This window comes from Pholis gunnellus (genome assembly GCF_910591455.1).
Source record: "Pholis gunnellus genome assembly, chromosome: 1".
NCBI lineage: Eukaryota > Metazoa > Chordata > Actinopteri > Perciformes > Pholidae > Pholis > Pholis gunnellus.
Window position 1 is genome coordinate 18,218,220 of NC_136528.1, and position 13,174 is coordinate 18,231,393.

Below are 13,174 nucleotides of genomic sequence, written 5' to 3' on the forward strand. Positions count from 1 at the left end.
ACTACGTCCTGGTAATAGGAGAAAATAAAGACACGAGGGTAGCTATGGTTTTCTCTGCCAACGAGAGTACCGTGCACTAATTGAGTATTACCTCACAGAGCCAATATTTAAAGACTACAACCTCAGCCCGCCTTGGGTTAGGGTCTCCTCAGTGTGAGGGCAATCCCACCCCAGCAGGACAGACCTCATGGGTTCAGAGGCTTCTGACTGTGGGCTCACTTCCGGCACATAATGTCTCTATTTAACAGGTGAAGAGCAAAATCTAATTCAAATGAAGGCCTAATTTTGCATTAATGCACTTGTAACAGTGTAAATATTCATTACTGTCCTTGTAAGTTGTCTTTGTTCTTGAGAACCTATATAATTACTGAACTGCAGTCTCTAAGATTAAATCAAAAGAAAAAAAAGAGTAAATAGTCAAAGTATAACAACTTGAAGTTGGGTTGAAATCACGAACATTAGCCTGTTGAACACTGTTGACTCACATGCCCACTATACAGAGCGTTGCTTGTCTAACTTTGCAAATTTCATCAGTAATATTGCTTGTATAGCTTTCGATTTTTTCTGATTTTACAACAACTTGGTAATAATTCATGGTGGTATAGTTCTCTGCCACATGATGTGAAATGTGGTTTATCAAATGTTAAATGAGTTGCCACACAACACCCAGTGTTTTTTTAGATCAAAAATGAAACATAATGAGTGAATTAATTGCCAGACATTGATAAATGTCCCCTAGCTTTGCTGGAATATTGTGGAGTAATTGAATTGGAGCAGATGTTGTGTTATTGTAAGGAACATTTTAATAAGTCACACTTTGTACTCTGTGATTCGAGCTGTGGTGTTTGTCCAGTTGGGCAGATGTGTCCGGCTGCTGTGACCTGACAGTGATTAATGACACAGGGATTGTGATGCACAACATGATGCATCAATGCAATATGATGATTAAAAAAACAGATTTGTATTCCTTTTAGATATGTTGGAGCACAATTGTAAAAGTGATGGTGATTCACAGTGCAGTGATGGAAAATAATGTCATAGGTAACAACAGGACTGCTCAGAACAGGACAAAAGAGAAATATCAACTGTAATGCATCAGTATTCATTTATTCAGTGAAAGCAATGTGTTTCCTACATGCATCTATTCAAGACAGCAATAAATCTGCATTGTTTTTTGATTGACGGACAATATATTTTGAAGCAGCACAGGTTTTGAATGAGCTTGGTAGGTCTCAAGGCCATACAACTTAGTCAGCATAAACATTATTATAAATTGGGAATTCAATTAAAAATGAGAAAGCTGAAATGGGAACCTTGAAATGTCAAAGCACTGAGAATCAGTATGTGAGTTTATTAATATCTAATGGATGGCCGTAGTAAAGCATAGAAACTCAAAATACACTTCTTGAGCCAATTCTGAAGAGTTGCTAAGAGGTTGTCCCTCAGCCACCACCCTGCAGGATGCAACACAATTACAGATTTGCTTTTGCTTAATATTAAATTAGTAGAAGGAAATGACAGGCAAGAAGCAGGGGACAAGTTACATTGCTAATAGGGTTCAGCTTCAGACATCCCTGTCATTAGTGGGAAAGACACACCATTCGAGCAGCAGAAGCTCTTACACAAAGCCTAATCTTTGAAATTCTATTCCTCCCTGCCTGCCATTGACATAAAGCAAAGAGTTGATTCTTTAATTAGTGGTGTAAGATTTCCAATTAACAGTTAATTGAAATATCCTTAATTTACTGTTCTGAAACATGACATCCGCATGCTCTTCCTCCAACTATACACATTAGCTACTTGTAAACTGAGAGAGACTTACTCAGTGATGGGGTTACATACAATTCACTCCAACATTAGCTAATAGTTTAGATCATGGATGCAAACAGAGCTGGTCCTGACCCTTGAGCCATGTAAACCTTTGCTGTTGCCACACAGTCGCACCTGACACCTGAGTGCTCCCACTACAATCCTTCATCTGTCGGTCTAACAATGACCAGACCTATGCAGAACAGTACAAACAAACATTTATTGAATGGAATATTTACTATCGCATCTTAAGATAAGTGAAATATTAACCGTAACATTAAATAAGAAATTGTAGAAAATATAAGTAATAAAATACAAATCTGAGCTTTTGCTCTGCTGTCTGGTATTTAGTACATTCCTCACAGTATTTTACAAGTAAGTTAGAAAGAATGCTATAGTGCATAGCACCTGCAAATTATAGTGAACAACACAAATATACATTTTATTGTATATTTGTTTACAAATCAAACCGGCTCCTACAGATTCATTTTCATACAGTTCCAATTATAAAATACTATTTACAGTGTACTAAGCTATGGCTTGGCTAATCCTTGATGGTTAATATTTATTGAGATATGTGCATGCACATTGCCCGATATGCCCAGCTAAAATCAATATTTTAAATTTGAATCAATAGTCAATATCAATCCATTGCTTTATATCTTTCTAACCAAACCTTGACTAGAGACATTCATTGCCTTGTTTTATAAATGATGCGCGCCTATGAGGAGTGCCATCACAGCTTGTTTCCACAGAGGTTGCTGCCGGTAAGCGTGACTTTCATTTCGTGCACGCGCACGCGCACATTAACATGTGTTCACGCGCGACGTGGGTATCTTCTCCGATGTCTAGTTTACAAACACCGTTGCCCGTTGGCGTTAATCTCACGTTTACATAATCCTAGTTGAATTTTTGTCAGGCTCAAAGTCACAGATCAGCCCTGGAAGTGGCTGACAAGCCAAACACATACGGACCAAGAAATTCACTGCCCAGCTACGTTAGCAAAATAGAGAGGGATGCACTGCAAGCTAGCACGTACCAGTAACTCTCCAAGTTTGATGTCATCAAAGAACAGTTACTGTTCTTTGATGACATCAAACTTGGAGAGAACACAAGTCTACCTGATTGCTGTTCCTGCAACTCACTGCGATTGTGTGTTCTTCTGCTTTCAAGACCATGAGGATAGTTCCGCTTTATACTCTTATCTAAGTTGTAAACTTTGGCACCCGCCACTTTGACACGAGGGGAAGGCAGGGCACTTGCGTAATTTGCGGGTTCCTACAATTTGGGTAGGCCTACAAAAGAAAGAGACTCATTCCATTTTTAGGAGACAGGGTTTTTATTATGAAACATTTTACTAAAGCAACATCAAATAGAGTCTTCATTTTTGTTGTTTTAATCGGTAATATTTTGGTTCAAAATAAAAGTTGTGCTTGTATTTAGGATGAACATGATTATTGCTGTCCTCCATGTGGGAGCAAATTATTTTATAAATAATATGGAAGATGACTGTTAGCTTCTTCTATCAGAGTAAGATGAAATGTTTGACTGAAGTTGTGAAGGTACATGTAAGCAATTGACAGCTAGTCAAATTGTTCCATCAGTGATCTGTTCTGCGCTGACCTACTCCTTCATTTCTCTAATTGTACTACTACATTTACCTGACAAAGACATTTTACATTGCAGATTCAGATTTTATTCAAAAAATACAATACTTTGTTATTTATTAAACCATCTAGCATCATATTAGAGAATGCTTCACCTTAAAGATATGTTAAGTTTTTAAGTACATTGTGCTGATAATGCCTCTCTTTCACTTGTCACTTAAATACATTATTTTAATGCAGGACTATTACTGTGCAGTTTTGCTATAGCTATAGTTTTACTTCAGAAGTTTAAAGTACTGCTTCTACAACTGCTAATACCAACATTGCCAGTTTGAAAAAAGGTGAACATTAAAGCTACACAGCTTTTGCCTGGGTCCCTCAAATCTCAAAATGAGCCCCAAAACACACAAGTCACGGTTAAGTGTGGTCACAAACACCAGTAATGGCAGTGTGAGTGCAGTGCAGAGCAGCAACTATTAGCAAGCCAGTGGGACACACACAGAGGGACCCGAATGCACTAACATACAAAGCGGGAGTCATTTTGCTGGCAGCAACGTTATAACTGTTATAAGTTAGTGTGGCCCAAACGTACACACTTTGAGTTGCAGCTGTTCCTGTAGGCTATACGCTCACTGATTTTAGGGAAGTGAAACAAGTGATGTACTAAATTTGGTGACGATTGCTCAAAGATTTGTAGAAGGAGTTCTCAAGAAATATATATATACAAACATACCAACATACGCGCATTAAGTCTTGGGCACTCTTTAAAAAGCCTATCTTTATCACAGGCATAGTAATTGTTGAGCTGAATGAACGCATGCAAATGCGGTCATAACTTTTTATTATGATCTGTTGCACATTGTGTCATTAAGCCAATAAATGTCAGCGCTACCAGTCATTAAACCGAACAGCAAAGTTGTGTAAAGCGGTAAAAGTGAGTTTATTCATGGCAGCATACTTTAATATGTTTATCTCTAATGGAAGATCACAATGAAATATTGTTGCTTCCTCTCTTGAGTCCAAAACACGACAGTTCACATTATCATGCATGAGAGATAAACTGCACAGCTAAATTTCAAACTTTACACAAGTCAAACTGCAACATAGGCAAGTAAAGCCCTGCTTTTTGTGAGAGTTTGTGCAGATGTGACAGAATCTTAATGCTGAAGCAATGTGTAACGAATGGTATGAATTCAACATATTTTTGTATGGGGGTTGACCATGCATAGGTTTACTTTTATGATTAAATCATTATTCCTTTATCCATATGATAGATAATAGATTGCTGGTGATGTGATATATATATACATTTGTATTTAATCAGGCAGCCTTATTGAGAATAAAATCTCTTATTAAAACAAAAAACATTCATAAGAACACAATCAGCAGAGTAGAACAAAAAAAGAAAAAACTAGTTAATAAACAAGGAATTTAAAACAGTGGCAAGAATCATAATCACATCTGAAAACAAAGCATTAAAATCTTGCATTTGAATGTTCTTCAGTTAATTCCCTTTAAAAGGAGCATACCTCGAGTATAGACTGAAAGCGCAACACTTCCTGTTGTAGTTTATATATCACTACTATGTAAATGTATTGTTGGTAAGACAAAAACAAGGCTGTTCTTTTGTTGTGGAAAAAAAACTACTCATATAACCCCTGTCACCAGATCAGTGGTCAAGGGGGAGCTCTGACCTGAGGATGTTGTTCAATAAAATGTCAGGGTACCAGAGTCGTTGGGAATCATGGGGACCATGAGTATGCTTACCAATTTCATGGCAATCTGGTGAGTTGTTAACATCCTGTGTCTTTCCACAGACACAAAGTGCCTGTAGCCTTCAAGGAGAGCTGCAGGATTGGCCCTGCTTGAATTACATAAACAGAGAAATTAAATAAATTTGTGTGAATAGGTATACATTATATTTTTTATGTAAAACAGAAATTAAAAAATGAATCTACATCAATTGTCTCCATTTTATTATGTTTTACGTCGATAGAAGTATACTGTAATTATTTTCAAATGGAGGAAATAACTCAACATCATAAATGTTTTCTGCTAGAACAATGCCAGGAAAGATTAAGGAATGGCTCAGGATTTGTAACAACTCATATCACTGTCAAAAGCAGTCCAATAAGGGTCCCTGGCTTGGTAGATTAATATTCTTGTTGAAGTTTGCAAGTTGTACTTTTGGTGATTAAGGAGGCTCCTTGCTTGTGTAAAGCTCTTGATTTGCATGAATCTTTCAGTGACTAAGATGAAAAATATGAGTGTTCAGCTCAAGCAACATAAGCGCAAAACATTTAAAAGTAAATTCTAAATTAAAATTGCCACACAAGAAACTGAACCCAATGTATCAGAAGTTATCCTTTGTGTGTATTTATACCTGTGAAATTGTAACAGACCGTACAGGACAAGTACATTTTAGCATCAAATACAATATAAACATAATACATTTTGATGCTACAAATACATCTTCACCAAAAGAGAAGATCAGTGATGATGAAAATGACAGTACTGTCCCGAGTAGTACTGTCCCGAGGGGCAGATGATCCTCTGGCTACAGCCTGCAGACACTATACTGACAAGTCTGCAATTAATTATAAAACATATCCATTCCATCAAAATGTCTAGGGAATTACTAAGTGGTGGGTCTCTGGTAATTAGTAAGTAATTATGGGAAATATTGGATTACATCCTCTCTATTGATCGGACAGAGACTTCTTACATTTGACTGAAGACTCAATTAGGGCTGAAGGGAATGAGAGCCAACAGTGAGATTCTGTACCCTGTTTTATAGACATGTTGGGGGAAGTTTAGCTCAATGGTATGATGCGTTGGGGAGTATAAATATTATGAAAACGTTTCAATAAGATTTTAAGTCTCTGTGACACAGGAATTACTGGTGGGCATGTGGGGGAGGTCCTGGCAGTGGTGGGTGTGTATGTGAATACACACGTAGTTCTGTTTAGGCTTGATGCTTTACAGGCTTTCATGATGAATATCCTCTCTTGTATGATACAATTTAGTGCAGAGGAAATTGTTAACTTGGTAAGTTTTTTTTTTAACAAAAATCATAGAAAAGGTTCATCTTGATTTTAATGTCCATGTCCTGCCACCACAAACAAGCTGGTCAGTTTGCTTAATTGCATTTTCTGTGTGTAATTAGCTGATTTCCCTCATCCATGGAAAGTGTTTCTTGTTTGGGAGTGTGTATATAAATAAATAAATCTTGCAACAAGTTTGCTCACCGACACTTTGGGGGAAGGAGGAGAGTCCAGCTTGTCCTATCCTAAGAAGAAACTAATTATTTTCAGAGTTGCACCCCTTTAAAATCCACACACTAGTCCCCACTTTGATATTTCACTATCACTTCATAATGGAAAAAAAGCATTTTCCAACCCTTTCCCACCTATATAGCAGAGTTTTTCAGAATTCTAGGAGGCTAAGCTGATTGAAAGTCCTATTGTTTCGCCATTCAGGTATGGTTATTGTGGGATGTTCAAGAGCAAAGTAGAGAGAGAAAGAGAAAGACTGAGCAAACTGATGTTGTTTCTGGGGCTGGAGTTGCAAAACATGAAATTTGTCATTTTCAGCAGTTATGAGTCGCATCTTGACGGTTTAAATCGGTTCCGCAAATGGCTGCCAAAAGACTCAATGGTGGGCGAAGGTCTTTTTTTTTTAGCTTGCTCACAATCCTTGTCACTGTCTTGGATATTGCTGGTAGTGAGTTATCTGCTTCTCTAAAGGTCTTACAGCAATATTCGCTAGCTCTAGTCCTCAAAAAACCTCCAAGCTCCTTTCTTTTCAACTTCAGCCAGGGAAATAATTTAATGAAAACATCTGTTCTACATCACATTTAAGAGATAAAACCAAAATGTTCTCGTTCTGTATATTTACCTGCAGTAACTTAAGAAGTTGCACTGGCACAGCTCTAGTGCATCTTCAAAAGAGATAAACATGCTGCCTTGTGTTGAAGAACGAACAAAAATATTGGTCACTGTGTGAATTCACCTGAAAACCCAAACCAGAAGTAGCACCTTGACTTTTCGCACTTGTCAGCAGCTATTGTTCTGCAAGTATCTCACTGACTAATGTTTACTAGAAGCTTCCCAAATAATGTAATACTGTGTCGGGTTGTGAATCCTTTGCACAAGCACATCCCATCATTAACATCCTTGAATCTGAAATAGGATTAGTCTGTTGTGCTTATTATCAGCCTGTCAGATTTACTGCAATGAAATTCAATAACACAAAGAGAGAGATGGGGGGGGGGGGGGGGGGGGGGGGGGTTACTGGAACAAACTTTATTTTCTGACCACAGAAAGGGTTACTAACATTATTGCAACAACTTAGCACATTGTGAATATACTCACACATCTTTTTTTTAATAAAAGCAACAATGTGCATGTAAAGTAATCACTTAATCTGTCTGGCATTGTCTAAATAGAAGATTTGTGCCCTCTGCCCCTCTGTGGGCTTTTGACTGGAAGGTTGCAAGTTTGATCGATCCTCACACTGGCAGAATTCATTTTCACCATGATAGATTCTCATCCTCATGTGTTCATGTGTCCTCTGCATACTATCTTAGTACCTGAGGGTAAATACTGCACAGTCTAATTTTCCACTTTTAACACAAACCTAGCTCAAAAGAAAGAGTATTTTTAGGTTTCCTGATACAAGTGCAGTGCCCGTATGTGGAGTGGCCATTCAGAACGGGCAGATTGCTTGGATCCTGGTATTGCTGCATGCAGCGTTGTCAGGACACGTGCCCGTTTGGAGCAGGCTGTTTGTTGGTACCCAGAAGTCCAGAGAAGTGAAGAAGAGTTTGGTTGTAGCGTTAGTACATCCAGCAGCAAAAGTGAACTGCAAAGTTTATTATTATTGAATGTGTCGCGTGTACAGATTGCACCAACTTCGATAATGCGCGTCCTTAGGTCCACAGCAACACTCCGGCGAAGTGTGAAGTAGATTGGGAGAGATTTCTTGCTTTGGATTGGACTCCTTTTAAATGGACCTTGCTTTTGCTCTTTTGACCACACAGACCATGTATATCCACTGACCATAATGACTTTATAGATTAAAGTTTGAAAATGAAAAAAAAATCCACTTTACAGTAAACATGAACCCTTTAAGCGTTTTGGTTCAAGAGTCAATCGTCAACTGTTTCAATGTACCGAGATTGAACCTTTGTGTCTTGTTGTCTGTCCCTCCTCATTAGGGTGATGACGTCCTGACAGTCATCAAGATGAAAGCACAGTGGCCAGCCTGGCAACCACATAATGTGTAAGTAATATATCCTGATTATCATATTCTCATCACACATCTGCTTCTGATTTTGCTGCTGGTTCTGCAAGTATAATCAAACCATCTACTTTTCACAATTATGCAAAGTTTCCACGCACCCAGTGGTTTTCAAAAATGTGAATTTAAATTACAGTATTATGTAGTCTTCCTCTGTTCTCGATCTTAGTAAAGCTATCATAGGGGTCTTCTGTATATCAATATGCTGTCCATGACATTCAAGACCATAGAGAACAGAAGACCCACTATATCCTACTATAGATTATTATAATTATATACATTTAGTGTCTTGGATGTGAGAGGCTTAAATGAAGAAAAGAAAAATAGATTACATTGGACAGGAGGACATCAGGAGTGATGGGGTATAGAACTTAGCAGTCAAGTAAAAAGTCGTGCTGTTTTTGTAGTTCTGTCTGTTAAGTCTAAAGTGTCATGTAACTCTTACATGGCATACATTTATGAAGTAAGGCATATGTAAAAACAGGATTACCTTTAAGTGGTTTGTAGGAAGTTGTTGATTGACAACTGACCTTTAACACACAGCGTAATTACTAGCTTTAACGTTCCTCTAGTACTTGTCTCACCCCAGCTGTGAATTTGTAATATACTTTAATCACTCTTAGCAACTCTGTAGCGTCTGGGTCGTGGCGGCTCCTTTATTTAAATTGGACAATATTGTTTAACGTGTTTTGAAGTTAAGCTCGTAGTAAATCAGTCACTTATCTGCCAGATGCACTCATTACAATGTAGGGCACAGAACATGTTCAGCATGCTCCTTAGGAGATATGTCCTCTGTGATGGATTGTCCTAAGCAGTTTTCAAGTTAAAGTTACTGCAATGTAAGACATCAATCTAAAAACATAATGGCATGCTTTTGAAGATAATCAACACTTACTATATAAAGCATTCACACTTTGTAGTTGATGGGCCAAAATATTCTAACCACTTAATAGAAATGATTCCCACATATGATACCGTAGGTCCTAAGGTTTTAGGTGGCAGAACTTACAGTTAGAAGTTAGTATCCAAAGTTGGACCCAGAGCCTGCTGATCAGTAAAAACCCAGCTCAAAGGTGCCCTGAAACTGCCAGCCACAACATGCTTACAGTGTGCATGCTCATTTACTCCTAAATTCACAAGAACCATTTAATCTCTTATTCATGAGAAAAACAAGAAGCTTGTTGGCTCAGCTGGCTCAGAAGTACTTCAGTGGCAAAGGCCTGTGCAGTGTTGTTTCCTCAACCACAGGGCCTCAGCGAGGGCCATGAGTTTAGTCTCCAAAATAAAGACCACAGGAATAGAAGCGATGATATCCACTAATTAGCTTACTTTATGCCGTACAGGCAACCAATTAATTGTTTCACACAGTGATTGTGTACAGCACATCAGATCCATTATGTTGGTTTGGAGCAAGAAAAAGGAAGGACGCTTTGTATCGATAACTACATGATGGTGTCCTCATGGAAGTAGGCTAAAGAAAGTCTTCGTTTGAACTGGAAAGCATACCCTGTTAAGTCTTAAAAGGGTCCTCTGAGAGTTCATTAGCTTTACGTATAATGTGCTGCATGAAAAATGCATAGATGCATATTTATGTTAAAACATGTTTCAGAGTTGAATGTGTGTGTTTCTGTGCTACAGTTATTCAGTGTAAATATGAGTGTTTGTGTTTTTTCGGGTGCATGCATGTCTGTATACGGAGGGAATTTTGCTGTCATTTAACACAACGCTTTTCTCTCAATTAGAGTTAATAATCGTCTAATAAAGCTTTCAATAGTCCTTGCTTGGACAAGAGAGACAGGAAGAGAAAGATACAGAAAGAGAAAGGAAAACAGCAACCATACATAATAAGGAAGTGATTAAATAATGCTTTGGTTAAGACTGGGGTTTAATTACATTACTAGTGCTTCATTTTAGGTTAGTGCCTCTTCTTAAACCAAGCTTGCAATTTCATTTGGTTATAAGGAGGAAAGTGCTTGCGAGAACAGAGGGCAAAGCAGCAGAGATGTAGAAGGAGAGTAGATGTAGGGAGACGGAAAAGGAATGGAGCTGAAGTGACAGCCATTATCACACATATTACAGCAGTATGCCTACTGCAGTGGCTCTCCTGACACTCAATACATAATAGAAAAAAAATAATAAACTCGTGGCCGGTAAAGAAAATATCTCCCAGAAAATAAGGTATACTAGTCAGATCCTTGTCACAAAAAGGAGATTACAATACATTCCAGGGTTAGAAAATAAATCAAACAAGCACATCCACAGAGGTCAGTCAATAATTTAATAAATTAAGATAAAACAATATGCTCAATAGCTTACTGTGGTGATCTATGTAGTCCATTAAAGTTACAATTGCTCTGGCACCACACTGCATATTGACAGAAAGTCATTTTGTTGCTAATCGAGCCTGTTCCACTTCATAGTCCTTTCACTGCCACAGAATTTTTGACTCTGAAGGGAATGAACACACACTTTTTTTAAATTTAAAATCTGATGCTATGCCTTTGTTAATCAGTAATATTTTCCATCTGATCTCAGTCAACCCATGCAAATGACTCAGACGGTAGTCCTAAAACGCTGTGATAATAAAATAGGTCACCAACCAATAAATGTCTCAAATCATCACGGCTTCCTGACCATGTAGGGGTCTGAGTCAGTTATTTTTCTTGCCCCATCCTCAAACAAACTTATAATAGCGCTGTTGACCGGTATAATTCTTCAAAGATACACATTAACGTCCTCGTGGACCTACACAGAGAAGTAGATCTCAGAGGCTCGCAGAGGAGTCGACGTGCACACTTCCGCAAACCTCAAGTGGAACAATAATTGTCCTGTAATTAGATCAAATAGCAGCTTGGAAGTAAGTTACATTGTAAAAATACTTATTTTTCAGAGTAGGAAGTGGCCTTCTGCCGTAATAGTAAAAAACAATATATACCAAGTCTAAAAATGTTATTATATACCACAAATGACTGTACGAATAATTTAAAAATATTATTTAGCCAATTGGAGCATCCCTATATGGCAGGGCAGTGTGGTCGCTCTGCCTCGTCCAGATAGCATGGTATGTTCTGATGGCTGTCTAAACTGTTCTGTACCATTATACATTACAAATAAATACATTATACTTATAGGAGATGAGGCCCAGGCTGAAGTCGAGTCATTTGCATGGAGTTGCATTTGCTGAAAGCAGAGATGGAAACTTTATTCAGAACTTGACAATGAAATGTTAGTTATGTCCCTGACTAACTACACAGACAAAGACTCATAGTATATCAGTAGCACTGAGATAGCAGTTATACACTAATAATGCCAGTCCGGTTGATGTAGCTTCAGTATGAGATCAGGCTACTGCAACATGTCTTTCAAGTGCCTCTTCTTTCTTTTTAAGCAACCCTTACCTCAGCCAACAATTATAGTTGACGAAACATTGTCCAGCATGACACCTCACAATGAAATATTAGGCTACTTGTAAAAATAAAATCCCTCTCTAACTGAAAGACTTCCTCAGGATATTTTATTAGTTTAATTTTTGTAGAAACCCAGAATTCAAACACAATTAGCATGAAAGATAATTGCATCCATTCTTAATCAAACTCAATCAGACACTCTGTCATTAATAAAATTACACCAAATGAGCTTGTTGCACTGTATCCTCCTATTCTCTACCAAATCACCTTATTCTGGACTAAAATAGTTGCATTCATGACAGCTACAGAACCTCGATGACACTCAGCTGGCTCACTTTCTTCTCGCCATTCTCTCTTTGTCTCTTGTCAGCTGCCTTTCTAATAAGCAGAGAACTGCTTTTGTGTTCTGTGGGTTACGTTTCAATAGCAGCTAAAAAATGAGCTGGTTGTCATTGGTGTGAAATAAGAAGCTTTTAACAACAACAATACAGCCGTTAATGAGCTAACTTCTTAATTTGTATCACTATCAGAACTACTATTTGGGGCTGATAGCAATGGTTTATGTGTGCGTGCAGTGTGTTATAGAAGGGTATGTTTGCGTAGTAGAAAGACATGAAAAATAAGGTTGTCTAAATTTGTCAAAATGTTTTCTGTATTTTTTACTTGTTGACCATTTCTAAAAATCTTGCAGTTTAAATAAATGTCAGTCTATTAAATGATTGACCACAAACTGTTAATTGGTATTGTTAGCTCGTAAGGCAACATGGTGATCCAATCAATCGAATTTCCAAATATCCATGTGGCAACCTCAGACTTGCAATATTCACTGAGCAGAGGTCCCGGAGAGTCAAGTCAAGTCGTGTGTTCTCAGAGGATAATGGCTTTTTCCTCAGAAGCCATAATTAGTAGCGTGTACAAGAGCAGGACTGAGTTAGCTGAAGTCAATTTGAGCATGATGACATCACTAGCGAAAAGAAAATCACTAGCGAATTGTCTGTGTTACATCAAGAATCTTCCCACTCCTATTTAATCTTGCATTGGCTGGGAACA

At 37.9% G+C, this 13,174-nt stretch overlaps 1 protein-coding gene across 1 annotated transcript in view; it reads left to right on the top strand.

The window, feature by feature from the left end:
* Positions 1-13,174, top strand: part of spon1a (spondin 1a) — a gene marked incomplete at both ends in the record, with an annotated part of 54,962 nt that overhangs the window by 32,791 nt on the left and 8,997 nt on the right. The window contains one exon of the mRNA XM_079165254.1: positions 8,635-8,699. Coding sequence (XP_079021380.1) covers positions 8,635-8,699 — 65 coding nt within the window. The remainder of the gene's footprint in view (positions 1-8,634; positions 8,700-13,174) is intronic.